Raw genomic sequence first — 22,912 nt, 5'->3', positions numbered from 1 at the left:
TAGTGATGTATACGGTTTAGATATAAAGTTTTACCGGACGCGTTAAAATATTTAAAAAACTTTTTTAAGCGAAAAAGATAGATATTTTATTTTTTATGTCACAGCCTTTCAGAGTCAAACTAATTATAGTAATACATTTTTTTTCGATGTATCAAAAAAAGGGTATCTTTTTAAAGCAAACTAGGGCGGTTGCAAACTTTCTACGAAGTTTACAAAAGTTTGTTATCTCGAATATTCGGATTTTTTTAAGAGCAGATTACGGCGCAAAGATATTCGGGAATTCAAAGGCTCATATCATGGACTTACGAGAAATGTTCCAGGTTGGAGTAAGTAATGAAAACAATCGGCGCATGCGACCCTCTTTCGCAGTGCCCATGCTAAGAAATAAAACCCGAAAGCTCGAGGTTAGTTAAGATTCGCCTATCCGTTTTCTGCACCAACGAGTCGACGGAGGATACCGAAGTCACAGATTAGAACTAATTGTATGATTATGCAGAAAATAGACACACGCTCGTAGCCCCCGTCACAAATCATATTTGAGTAACTATACAGTCGGAAATTTCAGGAAATATAGTAATTTGTAGTATTATTTTAGGATACAAAAAAAAAAAGGGTCAGCCTACCAGACTGTCTCCTGATAAGAAAAAAAACGGGAAACGGGATACATTGTCCAGAACGTACGGACTCTATGGTGTCCCAACCGAAAGGCTCGAGTCACTCTGGCCCAGAATATATTCTTATCGAGACCAAGCTGTGGCAGCAGAGGTAGGCGAGGCACCCATTGAGTTGAACAGAATAGGTGGTAAATCACTATTTTCCTTTCTTGGTGTTTGCAATTGGTATAAGTTTTCGCTACGGGATGGCTGTTAATGATGAAACATTATATTAGGTTCGCATAAAATAGCGTTGGAGATGTAGCGCGAGGGGGCAAAGTTCACTATAGATGATCTAGAAAAATTCTTTGTGCAAAGCATGCGGAAGGCCACAAAAAGAACTAAGGGCGAATTTTTCGCCTAGAAGTATGCAACAATTTTGTATTTTCTGTATAAATAAACATTGCTGGTCAGCTATGCTTGGATTTCGCTAGCTCAAATCAATGAAAACGGCGTATCATTGGTGGTCAATTGAATGAAATGCACGGCTACATTTTGACTACAAAGTGACAAATAAGTTTGCCAACTGGCGAGCAATCAATTTATAATGCCACGGAAAAAATGAATGAAATTGCGTAATAAATAAGCACACAATTTTAGCTTAGGTTTTGACCACGTACTGCCTTATCGACTCTGAGTCAGTTATGTGGCACAATGAAAACACCTTTGACATCAAATGACTGGGGGTGAATTTAATACTTGGTTTTCACGTGGTCAAATTTGACTAAAAACTTGGGCGTATCAATAAAAACGGTTTGTCATACAACGTCAACTGTGTTTGCCGTACATTTTGACTACAAAGTGAATTGACCAATAAGTGAAAACAACAATTGCCTAACGTTATGGCAATGAAATTTGACCTTCAAATTTTATTAGCTAAGATGTTGGCAAATTATTTTCGCCAAATGGCGTCCCATCAAAAAATAATAGCCGGTCATAGTGTATAAGGCATACCAAACTTGAAAGTAGGGACACCCGACATTCCTTTTGTATATGCATCTTTATTTGCAACTAAAAGAAACGCCCGTGGAGAAATACACATAGTAGTAGTGTATGGAGAGATAGTGGCGGCACAAACCTTTTCCGCCATAGTGTATAGGGCATACCAAACTAGAAAGTAGATTTAGTAATAATTTTATGCGCAACAATTTCATAAGTGTAGATAAAGTTGGGCATTTAGCAGTCCATTTAAAGTTTAAGTGCATATGCATATACAACACAGCTAATGAAATATCCTTTCAGCAAATACTCATCTGGCTTATCAGAATAGAAGCACGGTCTTAATCTCAAAAATTATTTATCTGTTTACAATTATTGTGTGCGAATAAATGCCAATTGATAGTACGAGAATATTACATGAGAAAATACGAAAATAAAAAATTAAGCCAAAATTTAACAAATTAGCAAAGAAGCAACCAAATATAATTAACAGCATTCAGTTTAAAAGTATATTTTAAGATATTCGTAATTACAATTTTTTAAGTAGGATTTAGGGCCTCACTCTGTCTTACGAAACGTACCTTCGTTTCGCCTCAGATACGAATCTTTCATGTGATTTCATTCTGTTAAACGATGGCAACATATTGTGACGAATATTAGCATCACTAAGCTGATACTAAATAAATAAAAGCACAACAACAATAAAGCAAGCTGCCACTTTTGTGTACGTAAAAGAAATCAATCATCAGCTACACACATACATACAAGGCAACAAAGATATATCATAAACAGATGTAATCATCAGCCGAAGTAGTGCTCACGCATACACCCGCATATGGCTATAAGAAAGACATCAACTACAAATAAACATGTATATAGAAATTACCAAGCAGGATATACAGCAGTTCTAGAATACGAAACATCTAAACTTTAGTAGAAATATACGAATGAAGCAACGGAGAGTATAAAAGCAGCGCAAGCTGAGTAATCAGTAATCCCTTTTTGATTTAAGCACGCTATTGGTTGTGAAGCAGAAGTGTTATTGTGAAGTACTATCAAAGTAGTATAATAAAGACCATTTTGCATTATTGAATATTGGAGTTATTTATTCAACAGTTTAGCGACTCGAACGTTAGCAGAAGGTTGCAAATAACCGGACTTTCCCTAAATTCGTTACAATATCATTTGGAAATAGCTGCCGCCTTATTGTTTGACCTAGGTCCGGGGTTTCAACATTTGGTTAAGCTGAATTTAAACTAAGTTTGCTTAAACTCCAGTTAAAGGCCACCTTTGGTGTGGGATTTTTTGTACGGAAACATTGGTTTTCTATTATATAGATTATTTGTATATACGGCAACAGCTGGATTTTCTTTTCCAAACAAACATGGAAAAAATATATTTCTCCACCCTTTGAGAAATATATATCTAGTTCTCAAGTTGATATCCAGTGTCATTCTCTCATTATTTTTAAACCTGATAATTCTCAAGTTTATATTCAAAACCATTCCCCCAATCACTATCAAACCTTTGAGAAACTTTGTATAATTCATAGCTCTCGACTTGATATCCAACGGCATTCTCAAATCATTATCCAACCTTTGAGAGACTTTGAGAAATGTATAGTTCCCAAATGAATATACAAATTCTCTTTTTTGCTGAGAACTCTTGTTTATTCTCAAGTTGTTTGATTCTCAAGTTGAGGCACTGCTTCGTAACAACTCTAGAGATTTTAGAAGTATGCTAGATATCAACATAAGCTCTAATGGTATTCAAGCCCAAATGCTTGTTGGGTATGTTCGATGCCATTACCAACGAACGCAAACAGCTGACTAGTTAACTAGAGTTTAATCCTGCCAGATCGGCCGCTTAGGTTCAGCTTAAACTTCACTTAAAGCAGACTTTAAAACTACAGAATAAGTTTAAGTGTATTTTAACTGACAAACAGAGTTGCATTTGAACTGGAAACCCGGTCCTCAATATAAGAAACATAAAGCCCTAACGAAATTATTATATTGCTAAAAGAAATCGGTTAAAAACGATTTGTTCATCTTAGCTATCGTTCTCAATACAGAATGAAGCCCCTAAAATAATTAACTTATTAAACTATATAATGTTTTGAAATCATCCACGATTGTTTTTTATAAATCCTAGTAAAATCACAGGCAATTTAATATAAGGTTGACAAAAAATTGGACACAAGAAACGATACTACGACTAAACTGGATCACAAATGGTTTCTAAAGAATTAATCAAAATATAATAGGGAGATTCACGTTGTCTTGCAAACGATGCACGGAATGCATGGATTGCACGAGTTGTAAAGTCACAACAACCAAAAAAACGCAAAAAGAATTATATGCAATTTGTGCAATTTTTAGTATGCTCAAAGCTATGTATATTTTCGTGCAACGAATTGTAGGAAATGAAAATCAACCCTGGTACAACGGTATTCCTCTCAATCTCATTTCACTCACGAAAAAGATTAAGCAATTGCTTTTCACATTTTTTGGCGCAGTTTGTATGCTATAGCTTCGCTGTCTTGCATATTTCGTCGTAGAATAAAAACAATCTGTGCAATCCGTGCACCTGGCCAGACAAAGCGAGCCCCTAATATTTTGTTTATTTTCTCATAAGCCGTTGTTGCAAAAAAAAAAAAAAACAATCGAAAGTGCTTGGAAATATATATGTACATATATTTATATCAATGACAGGTAAAAAAAAATTGATTCATTTATCCGTCGCTGTCCAAAGGACCGAACTTTTCTGGAAAGGGATGACGGAAAATCGTTCCAATATATACATTACTATCCACAAACCACTTATGGCTGACACAAGACGTTTTTGATGACACTCTTTCACGTAAATTTCTGCGATGACGGTTCCCATCGTAAAGAATGGCGTCGGTTTATGCCCGCATTCACAAATAACTTTTCAAATCACTTTTATTGTTTCGAAATTATGGCTGCCAACAGTGGCGTGGTTGCCAAGGTGCAAGTCCGCTGAATCTTTTCTTGATGACAGTAGGTACTACGTAAGGTCCTCATTTACCATCAAACCCATCTTTTTCGCTTCTTTTTTGAAGTAAGCAGAACTTATGGCGTGGGTGTTCAGGCCGATAATATCGATGTTGTTAGCATACGCCAGTAATTGCAGTTTATCTTCTCTTCAGCATCAAATTAAAGAAATCTTGTTTGCAGCTTCATTAATTTCGTACGGCTCGGAGAGGCGCTTCCCAATTATAACTGAGCTGATGGTGTTGCTGAACGTCATTTTGCACAGTCGTATAAGTTCTGGGGAAACCAAATTCAAACATAGCGTCATTTAGGCGGCTCCTTTCGGTGCTGTTGTTGTTGTTGTAGCGATAAAGACACTCCCCGAATGTTATGGGCGAGCGAATAGCGAATAGCGAGCTTTGAGCAATTTTTGGTCCTAGTGCTTTTGTTTAGCTATATTTTATTAAAATAATTTGTTAAAAATAAACGATTGTGAGCTCACAAAGAATTCTATTTGTACTATGGCACTATTGTGAATATTTGCACTGCGTTACCGGCAGTTGCTGCCATACGCCAGATGGCAGCGCAAGCTGTAAGTTTTAGTTGATTGATAGAACAGCTGATTTCACGGGTTCGCCTCGTTTTTCAAAAACCTTTTTGAGATTCGTTTGCATACATAGAAGTTTTTTCTAATGAATTCAATTGTTATTTGATAAATACTGCCACTTCTATTTTTCTATTCGCTACTGTATATAAGATTCATAATCAGTTCGCTTAAGTGACGGAGTTAAGTCCAAAAATTTACATAAACCAAAAATTATGCGACCAGTGTAGTAACTTCATTATATAATAACTACCTTGACACTTAACATAATGAGAGAACAAGGAGCGCTTTATTACGACTCATTCATTATATTTATACTTTTAATTATTATTAATAATTACATCAATATTACTACCATAAAAAGAGGAACTACCCCTCAATCATTCATAGGAACAAAAACTGTTCAGTCCATCAAACATAATGCAAACAAACGCAAACAATTTCAAAACTCTTAGCAAGATAATGTAAAGGTTAAGGGGCTTAAGCAAAGGACTTGGCTTAAGAATAGAAATGCATAACAAACTACAACACTACTCAAATTAAAAATTATAAAACAAAAATAATACAAATAAAATCAATCAAGCAAATCAATACAAAAAAAAAATCCAACAATTTTTGTTGGAAAAATAAAAGACTTAGAAAAAACCACAGCGAACCCAAAAAATGCAATTAGAGTTGAGCAACTGAACGGACAGTAATAGAGAAATTTAATGCTTTTTAATAATAAAGATTTTCATTTAAAATATTAGAAAAATTCTGTGTTTATGTAATTTATTCATATACCTTGTTTGCTTGCTGAGCTTTCTGTTTTTTAATGAATTTTAGGCGAATGTTGTTTTTTTATACGATTTTTTTTGTGTTGTAAGTTGTGTTTTAAAGTGGTTTTTTGATTTTTGTTTTTTTTTTTTTTTTTGTTAAGTGCATAAGAAAATCGTTAAGTGTTTGAATTAAGTAAGTTTTTATTTTACGTTTAGGTGTTCGAAAATATTTTACAGATAAAAGTTTGTGTGAAAAACAAATGTTTTGTTTACGTATGATGATATATGTATGTTGACAATTTAGCACACATCGAGAATTTATGTTGAAAAGAGAGAGAAAAGAGAAAAATAATAATCAAAAACTTTTAAAATATAAATTTATACAGTATAATTTTTTTTAATTTTTATTTACATATCTTCGACTGAGTTGAAGCTCACTCTAACTCGACGACAGGTTCGAAATACTTTATTACAAAATTTATTTTCTGGTCGTAGTGGGTGATACGCACACTTCTACTCTGAGACATTTTTGTCCATTGTGAGTGCCCTCAGTAAGTACAAGGTGGCGGCAAATTCGTTTAGCCCCATTACTTCCTAGCGGTCCTCAACGAAACACTTGCTTTCCCTGAGGAACCCCAGAAGAAGCGAGACGTCCACCTTCCCAACCTCTTCCAGCCTGTCGAAGAAGCGTGAGCCCAGAAATCTGAGCCTTCTTCTTTGAAGCGCCGGGCATCGGCAGAGGAAGTGGTAGATCGACTCCTCTTCCTCCTCATCCTGACAGCTTCTGCAAAGGGAGCTTGTTGGTATGCATGGGCCCAGAAATCTGAGCCTTCTTCTTTGAAGCGCCGGGCATCGGAAGAGGAAGTGGTAGATCGACTCCTCTTCCTCCTCATCCTGACAGCTTCTGCAAAGGGAGCTTGTTGGTATTCGACCGTCGGAGCATTGGTGCGATAGCACAATGACCTGTGATGACACCCGTAAGTGCCCTCACCGAAGATTTGTTCAGTTTGAGAAGGAAGCTGGTACCCTTCCTAACCAAGCATGGCCATAAGGACCTTGAGACTTCGCAGTAAACCCTATTGGTCCCTAGCAAGTCCGTTGCCTTGTTCTCATATTCGCCGATTCTCCTTAGTAGACAACTCAGCGCCGGTCGGACGGAGCTGTCCACCTCAATTATGTCTAAGTCGGAACCTTTCGTAGCCATCTCATCCGCGAGTTCATTCCCTTCAATGCTGCTGTGCGCAAGGACCCAGCAAAGGGAGACATTGAGATGACTTATAGAAGCCAGAGAGGTTCTACACCTCCGCACGATGTCCGATTTTATCATGTTGGACTCTAATGCCCCTAAGGTGGCTTGGCTGTCAACAAAGATTGTTACGTCGGTGTTGGAGACCGCACTATCTTGGAGCAGCTTTGCCGCTCTGTATATGGCATAGACCTCGGCTTGGAATACACTGCATGCATCAGGAAGTCGGAATGATTGGCTTAGCTGTAGATGTGTCGAGTACATCACAGCTCCAGTTCCCTTTTCCATTTTCGAGCCGTCGGTGTATATTGTGATGCCGCTGCCGTTGTCTAGGCCTACTTTCCATTCCTCCCTTGAAGGATATCGTATGTTCGAAACTTGGAAGCCCAGAACCCCTGTGAGGTGGTCTGTTTTGGATGTTAGGTCGGTTATTATTCCGTTGAATTGCCCCTTCGTCATATCGTCCAGAATCGTCGCGTGTCCGTGATTAGTTGTTTTTGTGCAGTGTTAACATTTTCGAAGTTATATCAAAACTAATTTTGATGTACTGAAAATTTAGCACCAAAATAGTGCAATCTGAAAAAGTTTGGAGTAATTATACAGTATTACACTTTTTGGAGTGATATCAAAGCTTATTTTGGAGTCAGCGCTGTTTCCCGTTGTACTACGTAATGCCAGATGCGAACAGCAAGCTGTAGTTGTGTGGTGCTGGCGCGATTCGCCCACACCGAACGCCATGGGTTCAAGTCCCGGCAGAGGCAACATCAAAATTTTTTTATTTTTATTTAGATCAGAGATGCCCTCAAGAGCTTCGTAGAGCATCGGAAATTTTGTGCGGCGTTTACCTACATGTCATGTGAGCACAGCAACTGAGATTCAACGGAGCAAGCTGAATCAGTTTTCGGGTGTTCTTCAAGCAATAAGCATGAATTTCTGTGCTAAAATTTGTTTCACAGTTATCCTTATACACACAACTTATTACAAAATATGTTGCGTTTGTATTCGCAGCTGTGGTGTGGTGGTAGCGTGATCCATCTTTCACACCGAACGTCCTGGGTTCAAGTCCCGGCCGACATAAAATACATTTTTTTAATATTATTATAATTTAAATTCTATAGTTCTCTCAGCACTTCTTAAGGAAATTCACACTATTTTGGGTTTTATATAGACCAACACAACAAAGTGCGGTTTTGACACCAAAATTTGTTTGTGTATAAAACACACAATGTCTAAATTTTATTCAATGTATTCTAAGTTACGGCGCTATTTAAATAACTTCTGAGTTAAAACGCTCTCCTTTCGAATTCTTAGAGAGAACGTCCTTCAATAAAAATATGAGAGAGCGCGTTTTTGAAAATGTTATTGTTGTTAAAACACTCTTTCGAACCGACTGCCGATATAACGCGATCTTCTACCCAACCGCCGATATAAGGATGTATTACAAAGGAATAAAAACTTGGCATGAAACACGATTATGATTTGACAGTTTGATATATGGAAAGTGATTGCATGCTTTCAAAATTCAAACAAGATGGCTAGATGGAAGTCTACTGTAATGGTCATTCTATAGGAATCAAAAACTTGGAATTTGGATGGATATTTTAAATTATTATTGTCATCTGAAAGTAATGGAATAAAACCGAGGTCAGAAGAGCCGACGGCAAAGAAGATCGAGAAAAAGAAAGAGGGAAGAAGAAAAAGATACTGTGAGGGAGGAGAAAGAAAGATAAGCAAATAGAAAAGAAGATGTAAAAAGGCAATTGGTAGTAGTATAAGTAAATACAAGAGAGGAAGTAGAGCTGATAAGAGAGTGATAAGGTGGGGGAGGGAGATAGATGGAAAGAGGACGGCAGAGTGCTAAATTGTTAGATCGGTGATGGAGAGCAGAAAAAGAAAGAGAGAATGGAAAGTAAAAGAAGATGGAAAACGAAAAACTTTCGAGCGTATAGCCACTTCTAAAAAATATATATGAAAAAAGATCCAACTAGATAGTCTTCGAATACTTTAAAACTTCTTGAGTGCTTATTTTTTTAACTTTTTAAAGGACTCATGCTGCACTTTCCATATACTACAAGCTATCGAAGTTAAACCATAGTTTAAATTTTTATCTGGCAATAATAAAAATCGTAAACGATATCATTAGTGAAGAAACAAATTTTTTGAGAATTCAAATCGTTGGCATGCAAAAAGTTTAAACGGGACGGTATTGGCTATTTTAACCATAAGTAAAAAAAATATTTGGAAATACAAATGAAAACTAGAAGTCATACATTTTTATTAACTAACGCAAAAATCTATAAAATCTGTTGTATAAAAATTAAAAAAAAAAAAATATTTAACATTGAGAAAAAAAGTTTATAAATTTTAACATATTTTTTAAAAATTAAAAGCAATGTATAAAAACTAAAAAAAAATATGAAAATTAAGACAAACATTTAGAAAAATTAAAAAAAAATTAATTTAGAATACTTTATACAAATATTTAGAAATAAAAAAAAATTCTACATTAAAAAAATTTATAAGAAGTTACAAAAGCGTAATGAACTAACAAATAAAATGTATAAAAGTAAATAACAACCAGAATTGAAAAAAAAATTATACAAATTTAAAAAAAAGTATAAAAATTAAGAAAAATTTATAAAAATTAAAAATAAATTATAAAAAATATATGCATAAAAACTAAAAAAGTTATAATGTTTAATAGGCCGGGTCGATTTGTGGGGAGGCAAAAAAATCGCCCATCAGAATTCGTTTTAGAGGTATGGTTCCTTCGGCAAAGTTTCTTATTTTGATCCCTAGAATACGATTTTCACAGAGCAATGAGCGAATTTTAAATCGACCCGCCCTAATGTTTAAACAAGAAATGTAAACAAAGTTAAAAAATTTATAATATGAAAAAATGTAAAAAATTCAAACAATTCAAACTAAGAAAATTTATACGGATTAAAAAGTTTATAAAAATTTAAAAAAAAATTTTACAAATTTTAAAATAAGTCTATAAAAATTTAGAAGGAAATTGTATAAGAATTAAAAGAAGTACAAAAACTAAACAAAGATATATAAAAATTAAGGAAAAATTATAAGTATTTAAATTTATAAAAACGGATGTAAGTTAAACAAAATTTATAAAAACCAAAAAAATATTATAAAAACTAAAAACAAAATATACAACAATTAAAAAATTTATGAAAATACCAAATAAATTGTTTGAAAATTAAGAGAAAAGTAAAAAAACCAAACAAAAACTTATAAAAATTAAGAAATATATATAAACAAGAAATTACAAAATTTATTAAACTGACAAAAAAGGATAAAAATTAAACGAAATGTATAGAAATTAAAAAAAAAAATTAATGGTTATGTTTGGTATTATTGACCGGCGAATAATTTATTATTGTATTAATTTGTCGCCTTCAAGACCGGGTTTGTTATTTTTGTAAAATATATATTTTAGAAGTTATTTTTATTATTATAAAAAATATTTTTTTCTTTTTTCTAATTTACTCATTTTCTATTTATAATGATTTAATTTAAAATTAATAACTTTTGAAATATATATTTACAAAAATAACAAACGCGGTCTTCACGACGACAAATTAACATAGGCTTATTCCATTTCAAGACACCCGGTCCGCGCAGGACATGATTTTTGATTTCGGTGAAATTTTAATATGTTATTCTTTGGTAAAAATAATGACAGGTTTTTTTTTTTACTAAAAAAATTTTTTTTTCGGATTTATCGGCAATTGAATTCGATAAAACGCAATTGATATTTTATTCACCTTGTTTTTCAACTGTCAATAACTTTGTCAAAAATTAACCAATTGTGACCGGGTGTCTTGAAATGGAATGAGGCCATAATAATTAATTAAAAAAATTAAAAAGATTATGAAAATAACAAAAAGTATAAAAATTTTGAGAAATACATAAAAAATTATTTTTTTTTAAATATATAATATATATTATTTAAAAAAAAAAAACAAAAATTAATTTAAAAAAATAATTAAATTTGGAATCTTTTCTAAAGTGAGAAGCATCTTTGGACTTACATTCCTAGGAAGCGCATCCATTAGCAAATATCCAAACAAATTCCATTGCCATAGACAGATGGGGAGTACAATGCCAATGAAGCTATCTCCATTGTTACATCAGGCAGTTTACCAACGCAAAACGCCTTACCGTTATTTTGCACGAAATTGGGGCTAGCAGATAAATAAGTGATCTACATCAATTGAAACTTCAAAGCACCATGCAGCTGGTGCAATCCAGAAAACAAATAATAAATAAAGAAGCAATCACGATTGCAGAATCTTCATGGATTGGCCGTATTGGGATGGATAGCTATATTTTGTAAATCAGCATGTATTAAGGCAGCGATTTTTCTTCGAATCATTAGGCATCGGTAAGGTTGCCGAAACAAAATTTTGAAGGAGCAATACATAAGTTTGACTGCTGTGATATTTTTAAGATTTTTTAAGCGAATTTTTATTTTATTTATGTGTCTAGGTCACTGTCGCTATGGTTTTACACAGGTAAGGAAGATAATCCCTTTTAAGAGTAAGGTACATCTACACAATAATCTTTAAATGTTAGTGTTTAAATTGGATGACTGAATTGATGTATCGAGCACGCGTGTTACGGATAACTTGTTGATGAAGCAGTCTGCCAACGAGTTTCGATGTGAAGGAGTTGATCGCGACGACCATGAAAGAACCTATACAGATCAAGAGAGGAACTTGAAAATCTGTGATTAATTTGGTTGTTTTAAGGGGTGCTTCCCTTAAACCTAAAATGTAAACTTGAATAATGAACAGTACTGGATTCATACCGGCAAAAGAATGTCACAAAGCCTTTGGGCCTAATTAAATCGAAATACAATCTTGTAGAGTTTGCAGATTAGATCAGGATAAATGTTGTCGTTTCCAAATTATATAATTATAACTTAAAACAAAAATGTTGAACACACATGAGTAAAACAACAATAAGAAAACATACATAAGTACACAGAATATATATAGTATGAGAAAAGATATCTTAAAAAAGTATTGACTTATTCATAGAGTATAGTTATATATAACAAAAGTATTGGAAGAAAATATAAGCAAAATAGCAATTAACAACAAAAAGACCTACCTGCAACTCATCCCAGGGTATAGCACCACATTCATCACACGAAACAGCTGCCACTTGTAAGCGTAAGGATGAAGAGTTACCCTCATTTTGGCGTATTAATTCAACCGTTGTTAATCTAATATATAGAAGGAAAATTGAGATATAAAGTTACTTTCTTAAGAAACGTTAAAAAGACATACCTAAAAGTTGCCATTGATACTAAATCACGACGACGCCACGTACTCGCCTCTGACGGATCTGAAGGTGACGATAAATTAGTTTTATTATAACTCGAAGGCTCTTCTAAAACTTCACTAGCCACTTCCACGGGTGACGCTTTCAAATTTGTGTCACTTGTAAAGGGATTTAATCTATAAATAGTAAAAGAAAAATTATTATTATTATTATAATTATATTAATGAGGGTTTTAAAGGGGAGTGAACCTTAGTTGTATATGTGAAGGCGTTTTCGAGATATCGGACCAGAGTGACCCAGAACATCATCTGTCGGGTACCGCTGATTTATTTATATATGTAATACCACGAACAGTATTCCTGACGTGATTTCAGGGGCTTTGGATTTCGCCCTGCAGAAATTTTTCATTTTCTTCTACTTAATATGGTAGATGTCACACCCATTTTACAAAGTTTTTTCTAAAGTTATATTTTGCGTCAAAAAACCAATCCAATCACCATTTTTTATCCCTTTTTTCGTATTTGGTATAGAAGTATGGCATGTTTTTCATTTTTCGAAATTTTCGATATCGAAAAAGTGGACGTGACCATATTCGGATTTCGCCCAGATAAAGTAAGTTCAGATAAGTACGTGAACTAAGTTTAGTAAAGATATATCGATTTTTGGTCAAGTTAACGTATTAACGGCCAGCGGAAAGACAGACGGTCGACTGTGTATAAAACCTGGGCGTGGCTTTAACCTATTTCGCCCATTTTCGCAGAAAACAGTTATCGTCATAGAAGCTATGCCCTTACCAAATTTCACAAGGATTGGTAAATTTTTGTTCGACTTGGCATTAAAAGTATTCTAGACAAATTAAATGAAAAAGGGCGGAGCCACGCCAATTTTGAAATTTTCTTTTATTTTTTTATTTTGTTGCACCATATCATTACTGGAGTTGAATGTTGACATAATTTACTTATATACTGTAAAGATATTAAATTTTTTGTTAAAATTTGACTTTTAAAATTATTATTATTTTTTTAAGTGGGCATGTTCATTAACCGATTTTGCTAATTTTTATTTAGCACACGTATAGTAATAGGAGTAACGTTCCTGCCAAATTTCATCATGATATCTTCAACGACTGCCAAATTACAGCTTGCAAACTCTTAAATTACCTTCTTTTTAAAGTGGGCGATGCCACGCCCATTGTCCAAGATTTTAATAATTTTCTATTCTGCGTCATAAAGTCAACCCACCTACCAAGTTTCATCGCTTTATCCGTCCTTGGTAATAAATTACTGCAGTTTTTCGGTTTTTCGACATTTTCGATATCGAAAAAGTGGGCGTGGTTATAGTCCGATTTCGTTCATTTTAATTGGCGATCTGGGATGATTGCCCAGGAACGTACATACCAAATTTCATCAAGATACCTCAAAATTTACTCAAGTTATCGTGTTTACGGACGGACGGACGGACATGGCTAAATGAATTTCTTTTTTCGCCCAGATCATTTTGATATATAGAAGTCTATATCTATCTCTATTAGTTTATGCCGTTACAGAGTACCGTTATGCGAACAAAATTAATATACTATGTGAGCTCTGCTCAGCTGAGTATAAAAATGTTGTGTTCTGTCAACACATTTTCTTATGCATCTCACCTGAACATAACATCCATGCAATCCATTGTTTTATCATCACCCATAACAATGGCAAAATTTTCCGAATCCGAACTAATATCGCTTTGTATAGAGAATGTATCACTTGTGTCATCATTTACAGGGCCAGACTTAATCGCTGAATCAATGGACGTCATAAAACTGGAGAAGCCTTTTTTCATAGACATAAGACCTGAGGAAAAAAAATAAGCGATCAATAAATATTTCATATATTCAGACTTTGTCACTATTGCTCAGTCACGCTAGATTTACTGGACGGACTTAAATAATAATAATAATAATAATAAATAAAATTTGACACACAGATAGCCAACACCCTGAAACCCACTTGCAGATCTGCAAGTATGTGATTTTCAATAGATTATAGATCGAGGTTTAAGCAATACCAAAAAGTGAGCAGAGCGACTCTTTGCTACAAGAAGAAGAAACAACATCCGGGGCTATTTCCGCAGCCTGTTATGGTCAGCTCGAGTTTACCTTGGATCATCGCGGGATTGCTTTAAGAATCATATCGGATCGGTTTTGGGAGTAGCTCTTTTTTGTTTCGGGAGCTATTTGGGCCTACGTGTCCCCCTGTGAGTTTAAGGTATTTGTCTTTGAATTATTTTGGGCTTCTTTTCTTCAAACGGCTGACTTCTTGAGTGTCGAATTTCTGCGTAGTGCTTACGGAGATCACTCCTTAAGTTATGCGAGGTGAAGCCTCTTCAATCAGATGCATGTTGAGACTATGTATGTATGGGATCATTACGGAATAGTTTCGGAACATTTCGGTAGTTTTACGATACTATGTTTTGGGGTTTTGTTCGGGATCAATTGGGGAATAATTCGTGATTATTATCGGAAGCTTTTTTGCACAATTTCGAGACCTATTTCAGGAATATTTCGGGAGCCCACCGGAACTATTTCGGGACTAACTGACAAGATTTTCGAGATATAACCGGAACTACTTCAGGGTACCTCCCTTCCACTTTCGCCATCCTGGAAGAGGTTGGGCATGCCGCTCTCCACCTGCAATCTCAAGATAAAGAAGGCTCTACTGATGGAAGCGGGAGCCAGGTGGAAGCATCATGATAGATGCCACACGGCAAAAGTCACATGGCCGGAAAGGAATGAGAAGATATCGCGAGAGCTTCTCACCCTCCGTAAGAGGATCTTTCCTAGTTGTAGGTCTTCTCACTGGTCATGTTTGTATTGGACCGCATGCGGAAAGGATTGGCGCTCCATTTAATGGTTATTCTAGCAGCTGCGGCAACGAAGAAGAGCCTGAAACTGTTAGGCTTCTACTCTGTGAATGTCCAGCGCTCCGTAGAAGAAGGCAACGTTTTATGGGCAAGATGTTTCTCGTAGATCCGACTGATATGGCTGAGGTCAATACACAACGCTTAGTTAGCTTCACAAACTCAACGAAGTGGTTTGATTTGGAGAGTACGAACAAATCCGTGTGGTTTCACAATGGGCCTATAAAGGCCTAAGAGTGCCGCTCCGATGTGAACGGTAGCCACTTGAACCTAATCTAACCTAACTTAGGGTTATCTCGAGTTCACCTTGGACCATTACGGGATTGTTTTAAGAATCATATCGCATCGGATTTGGGAGTATCTCTTTTTTGTTTTCGGAGCTATTTGGGCCTACGCGTCCCCCTGTGAGTTTAAGGTATTTGTCTTTAGAGTTTTTTGGGGCTTATTTCCTTCAAACGGCAGACTTCTTCAGTGTCAAATTTCTGCGTAGTGCTTACGGAGATCACTCCTTAAGTTATGGGAGGTGAAGCCTCTTCAATCAGATGTATGTTGGGACTATGTATGTTAGGACTATGTATGTATGTATGTATGTATGTATGGGATCATTAGGGAATAACTATGTTTTGGGGTTTTGTTCGGGATCAATTTGGGAATAACTCGTGATTATTATCAGGACCTTTTTTGAACAATTTCGAGACCTATTTCAGGAATATTTCGGAAGCCCACCGCGATTATTTCAGGACTAACTGACAAGATTTTCGAGATAACTCTTCTCTACTCAGGTTTTTTTAGGTCAGCTTTAGATCATTTGTAGTGCGAACTATTTAGCTGGCGATAGGTAGATTAGTGGAAGGATAGCTTTCAAAACGTATTGCTTTTGAAATCAAAAACCTCTAACCTTATGCAAGATTTTTTTAAATAAGAAAAGTACACATACTAGAATTGATTTCTTTTGTTATACTCGTCCCATCGCCCACATTCGGAGTATGCGCTGAGCGTACGCTTTTCGTAGATGCAGTAATGGATTGAGAATAAACGCCAGTATCGGGACGTGAACCCTGACTGGGTGTAGAGGACGCAACTGTTGGTGTATTTTGTATTTGTACATTATAGCTGTAAAATAGAGATAAGCATAATATAAATTATATGCAATATTCAACCAAATACAATAACAAGAACTCACCCATTTGTGTTTGGATTCGAAATATGCATTCCAACATCAGATAGTGGATCATTAGTAACTGGTGATGGTGTTTCTACACTACCATAAATATTAGTTTTTACTTGATCCAAAAGTGGTGTAGGCCATATTGTATTTGTACCTGCAAGTTGAGGAAGTGAACAATTAAAATCGTAAGTGTAAAATGGTATAATAAGATATTAAAGGAAAAAATATTAGTTTTAGTAAGACGAGCAGTGATTGCTTGAAAGTTAATATACAAGTATTTTTGCTTTTTCAAGTTTGAGTGAATTGTGGGCAATTTTTGGGTTGCAAATTTATTTAAAGATTAGAAAACGACTACAAACGTTGACTAGTTATTTCAGTTATAGTAAGAAGTGGTGAGTGTGAAACATGCATGATTAAATAAAATGGGATTTATATGAAATTAAAATTCAATTAGTATTAAATTAAGTAGGATATCATTCAACTACGCACATAGAAACATACAGATGATTTGAAATTATAATAAAGTGAGACTAAATTAAAAATTAACATAAACCTTTGATTTGCTGTGAGATTTCTTATATGTAGGACTAAGCATAATAAATATATTTAAGCGAATATATTGCCTGAATCTTGGGAAAGATTATATGTATCGGGCTAGAAATGAAACATAAGATCATCATAGATTAAAGCTTTCAGGTCTGTCCCAGTTTTCACAAAAAATCCAATATACTTTATTTATATACCTTTCATGAAAATGAAGTGGACCACTATAGCATATGGGGGATATATATATACAAACGATTTTTCAAAAAAAAGAATTTTTGTCATATCTTCCTAAATTTATCAGATTGAAGCTTCAAACTTCACCATATGCTTTTGTATATTGCAAAAATTGTTGTCTGAAAAAATGAATGAGATCGGTCGTATATATAGCACATATTCCCCACAACCGATTCTTCAGATAAGAAGGTTTTCACAATTTCTGGCAGATCCTAACAGCTAGAGGCTTCAAATTTCATCAAATGCTTACGCATAGTGCAATCATTATTGTATGAAAAAATTTTGTAGATCGGTCGTATATATAGTATAAGTCCCATACAACCGATTGTTCATATAAGAAACTTTTTGTAATTTCTCCCCTGTTTTAACACCTAGAAGCTTCAAATTTCACTAAATGCTTACGTATATATCACCTATTGTTGTCTGCAAAAATTATAGAGATCGGTCGTATATATAGTATATATCCCATACAACCGACTGCCCAGATCAGAAACTTTTAGTAATTTCTGCCCCATTTTAGCAGCTGGAAGCTTCAAAATTCACCATACGCTTTTGTATATTGCACACATTGTTGTCTGGAAAAAATGGATGAGATCGGTCGTATATATAGCATATATCCCCCACAACCGATTCTTCATATAAGAAGCTTTTCGCAATTTCTGCCTGATTCTAACTGCTAGAGGCTTAGAATTTCACCAAATGCTTACGTATAGGGCATTCATTATTGTCTGAAAAAATTTTGTAGATCGGTCGTATACATATATAGTATATGTCCAATATAACCGATTGTTCATACAAGAAACTTTTTGTAATTTCGCCCCGGTTTTAACAGCTAGAATCTTCAAATTTCACTAAATTCTTACGTATATACCACCTATTGTTGTCTGAAAAATTATAGAAATCGATCGTATATATAGTATATATCCCATACAACCGACTGTTCATATCAGAAACTTTTCGTAATTTCTACCCCATTTTAGCAGCTAGAAGCTTCAAACTTCACCATATGCTTTTGTATATTTATTTATTTATTTATTTGTTAGTCTACAAATTTTACAATTAATCAGACTAAATATGAATGAATGAATGAATATAAATGCGGATTACAGTGTAAAATTAACAAGCATACATAGTGAGCAAAATTATATTATAAAATATGTATATACATATATTATTGAATCCGTTGTCGGGATGGACTGTGATGCCGAGCAACGGAATTGATTATCAGTGCTGTCGGAATGGACGTGATTTCGAGCAGCTGATGTATATTTAACACACAATTAGTAGGGCTGCGATGTGTGGGAGCTTGGAAAGGACGTGATTCCAAGCCACCCACCCAAAGTAATTATTGATTATTAGTGCTGTCGGAATGGACGTGATTTCCAGCAGCTGATGTATATTTAACACACAATGAGTAGGGCTGTGATGTGTGGGAGGTTGGAAAGGACGTGATTCCAAGCCACCCGCCCATTGTTTGTCTGAAAAAATGGTTGAGATCGGTCGTATATATAGCATATATCCCCCACAACCGATTCTCCAGACAAAAAGCTTTTCGCAATTTCTGGCCGATTCCTACAGCTAGATGCTTCAAATTTCACCAAATGCTTACTTATAGTGCAATAATTATTGTATGAAAAAACTTTGTAGATCGGTCGCATATATAGTATATGTCTGATATAACCGATTGTTCATATAAGAAACTTTTTGTAATTTCCCCCCGGGTTTAACAGCTAGAAGCTTCCAATTTCACTAAATGCTTACGTATATACCACCTATTGTTGTCTGAAAAAATTATTGAAATCGGTCGTATATCTTAACATATAAAAAACACATGTCACAACATTTTTGGCCGCGATGGACTCCTAATCTACTAAACCGATTCTGAGTTTGTTATGCACGCCGTGTGTAGTTTGATCTAACTTAAGAGATATGATATCTCAGTTTATAGTCGCAATATTATTTTATTGCAAATTTTTTTATTTGTTTATACGTAATAATAAAATGTTACGTATACGCAGTGGCACTCATATTTTCAGGTGGTGCGGATATACTTCCGTTGTTGTTGTTGTTGTTGTAGCGATTAGGTTACTCCCCGAAGGCATTGGGGAGTGTTATCGATGTAATGGTCCTTTGTCGGATACAGATCCGATACGCTCCGGTAACACAGCACCATTAAGGGGCTGGCCCGACCATCTCGGGAACGATTTATATGGCCACATTAAACCTTCAGGCCATCCCTCCCTCCCCACCCCCAAGTTCCATGAGGAGCTTGGGGTCGCCAGAGCCTCGTCTGTTAGTGAAACGGGATTCGCCGCTCGAAGGTGAGGTTGACAATTGGGTTGGAGAAGCTATATATTGCGCTACACAACCCCTTGAATTCCGATATACTTCCGTGTAATTGCTTGGTGTTTAATTAAACAACCTGCTTATCAATAAAAAATATTTTAGCGAATGATATCAAGTATAGCACATCACCAGGCCCGCCGAGGGGGTGGAGTTTCTGAGGGGGCCCGCGATTAGGGGTACTATGACATTTTTTTTTTTTAATTCAGGAGAGTCTTTAGTTGTGTAGAGGGTAATTTTCATACGCCTGGGTGACTAGGGTCTCGAGATATAGGCCAAAACGTGGGCCAGTGGGCCTAGACAGTGTTTATACAATATGGATATCAAATGAAAGCTGTTGATGAGTGCTTTAGTACAGAGTAATATATTATCCAGAGACGGACTGGGACTAGGATTAGGACTAGGACTGGGACTGAGACTCGGAGTGGGACTGGGACTGGGACTGGAAAAAAATACATACCACCCTCTGGGACAGGCAAGAAGGGATGCAGAAGAATGAGAAGAAATTCAGAGAAAAGAAAAGAGAGAAGGAGATTGAGAAAGAGATAGAATGAGACGAAGATGGAGATAGATGAAGCGAAAAAGACGGAGGGAGAAGTGAATAAAAGGATTAGGAAAAAGTAAAGAGGGGGGAGGGCAGAGTCAGACGGAAAAAGCTTATTAAAATATATGTAGATAGGCCAAATTTAGGGCAGGACACCGTCTGCCGGGTCTTCTAGTATAGTATATATCCCATACAACCGGCTGTTCAGATAAGAAACTTTTCATAATTTCTGCCTCATTTTAGCAGCTAGAAGTTTAAAATTTCACTAAATGCTTAGGTATATACCACCTATTGTTGTCTGAAAAAATTCTAGAGATGGGTCGTATATATAGTATATATCCCATACAACTGGATGTTCAGATAAGACACTTTTCGTAATTTCTCTCTCATTTTAGCAGCTAGAAGCTTCAAATTTCACCTGTCTCTCTGAACCCAAACTATTTTTATTTTTTTTTTTTATTTTTAACAAATTGGCGGGATTGTGTTTTCCTTCAGAGGCCTTAGAAGGAAGAAATACACTCGAAGTAGTGGCCAACCCAATTTCGAGGGCGAAACCGCTTAGAATACTTTCACTCAGGTATGTTGATGTTGCTTTTCTCGGGACTGGAAGAGCATGCCGAACTACTTACAACGAGCGACCATGTTTTAGAATAATTGTCTAAAGTAATTTGGTGTGAGCTGTCCCGCCATTGGATTCGGAGCTCCACTATTATTTAGGCCAGCACACTACCTGCACACCTCAGAACAAATTTAATCGGTTTATAGTTCATCATGCAACTTATCATGCCTTCGACACAGCCGAAGACGGCCCCGTCCTTACTTGTTTTTTTTATTCGTACGCCGCTTTTTGCTGTTTTAGCAGGCTAATTGAAATTTTTCTTATTTACATCAATTCACTTGTTTAAGGGTACTTGAATTAAAATCGAACAAGTAAGAAAAAGTCTAAGTTCGTGTGAAAGCGAACTTTACATACCCATCTGAACAACGCTGTTGTTGTTTGCTGTGTCTGGTTAATAGTTACGGCACTTGCGCAATACTACATATATGGTTCTATTCTAAACTCATTTTCGTTCAAAAGAAGCAAAACGGATACAGAATCTACCACTTATGAACTTGAGCGGCTAAAAATGCAGGTTTCCTTCAGATATGGGGATTTCCATACAAAACTGTTTATTTTAAAATAAAGATATAACAGAGCAATAAACATAAAAACACAAGTTCCATTGTACTTAAAAGCGTTATTGACTACTGAGTTATTGGAGAGTTTATTACGGTTAGACCTTTAGGAAAAGTGGGCGTGGTCTTTAACCGATTTTGATTATCTTCGCTCAGTCTAAATAATATGGCAAGGATAGTGTCTCTGCCAAATTTCAATGTACTATCTTTAACGGCTTTTGATTTACGGCTTGGTAAACTTCCAAATTTTCTTTTTCTAAATGTGGGTGGTGCCACGCCCAATTCCAAAATATTTGGAATTCATATTTTGCGTCATAAAACGAATCCACCTGTCAAATTTCATTAGCTTAGCGGTATTCGCTTTTGAGTTATCTTATTTTTCTAAATTTCCCATATCGAAAAAGTGGGCGTCCGATTTCGCTCATTTTCAATACCAATCTATTCTGGGTCCAGACATGCCAGTATAGCGAATTTCATGAAGATATCTAAATAATTGCTCAAGTAATCGTGTTAGCGGACGGACAGACGGACGGACGGAAGGACATGGCTTTATCGAATTTTTTCGATATTGATGATTTTGATATATGGAGGTCTATATCTATCTCGATTCCTTTATACCAGTACAAACAACTGTTATCCAATCACTGTTATAATACTATGTGTACAAGTACAGCTGGGTATAACAATTGTATCGCTTTCTCTGCCCGCCCTATTTTTCGATTCTATTGCTATCGATTGGTATCGATATTTATCAATAGCAGTAAATATTGATGATTTGTGATTTTTATCGGTTTGCAAACGACATTTATTTACTATTAACGATGAGTTTAGATAGTTAACCTCACCTATCCGTGGCGAATCCTGTTTCTTTAGTAGGCAAGGCTTTGGCGACGCCAAGCTCCTCAGGGGACTAGCAAGTGGTGGGTGGGTTGACTAAGAAGGTTCTATGTGGTCATACTAAATCGAGATGGTCGGGCCTGTACCTTTATGGTGCTTGTTACCGGAAGGCAAGGCAAAGGGCCATTAACATCGATAACACTCACCAAACTCTTCGGGGATCTGTTTAGAGATTTTCTTTCTATGAGTTTTATCACTTGCCTAGCGGTGTATTCGTACTAGATCTCTTGTTTACAATCGATTATTCAGCTAATCGACAAGTGAATTAGTCGAATTACAACTTTTACATTGACATAACAGCTGAATTCATGATTTCAACATGGCAATCGATTAACTTTCATTATTCGAGAACTGGCGATTTCCTAAATAAATTTGTTTGTCATTAAAAAAATAAAATCTGAAATTTCCTAAACTCATTTTTTTGCCATATAAATAAAAAAAAAATTAATAGTTTGCTGCAAAACATGGCTCAATTATATTGTTAGCTCATCTCATCAGCTGATTTTATTTTTTTCATTACACTGGTATAGGGATTGTCAAAAGGAGATGGCAAACGCAAAATGTAACCACCACATTGACAGTTATTTAGTGCCGTGGTGATCA

The 22,912-nt window shown here is 35.5% G+C and overlaps 1 protein-coding gene across 2 annotated transcripts in view; it reads right to left on the bottom strand.

The window, feature by feature from the left end:
* Positions 1–22,912, bottom strand: part of LOC137240725 (bridge-like lipid transfer protein family member 3B) — a 151,094-nt gene that overhangs the window by 37,349 nt on the left and 90,833 nt on the right. For both annotated transcript variants that reach the window (XM_067767349.1, XM_067767348.1), the window contains exons 12-17: positions 16,585–16,723; positions 16,339–16,514; positions 14,146–14,335; positions 12,506–12,676; positions 12,327–12,441; positions 5,973–5,993 (exon numbers count right to left, since the gene is read on the bottom strand). In XM_067767349.1, coding sequence (XP_067623450.1) covers positions 5,973–5,993; positions 12,327–12,441; positions 12,506–12,676; positions 14,146–14,335; positions 16,339–16,514; positions 16,585–16,723 — 812 coding nt within the window. The remainder of the gene's footprint in view (positions 1–5,972; positions 5,994–12,326; positions 12,442–12,505; positions 12,677–14,145; positions 14,336–16,338; positions 16,515–16,584; positions 16,724–22,912) is intronic.

This window comes from Eurosta solidaginis, chromosome 2, assembly GCF_040869045.1.
Source record: "Eurosta solidaginis isolate ZX-2024a chromosome 2, ASM4086904v1, whole genome shotgun sequence".
Taxonomy (NCBI): Eukaryota; Metazoa; Arthropoda; class Insecta; order Diptera; family Tephritidae; genus Eurosta; species Eurosta solidaginis.
This window is presented reverse-complemented; position numbering and strand designations above follow the sequence as displayed.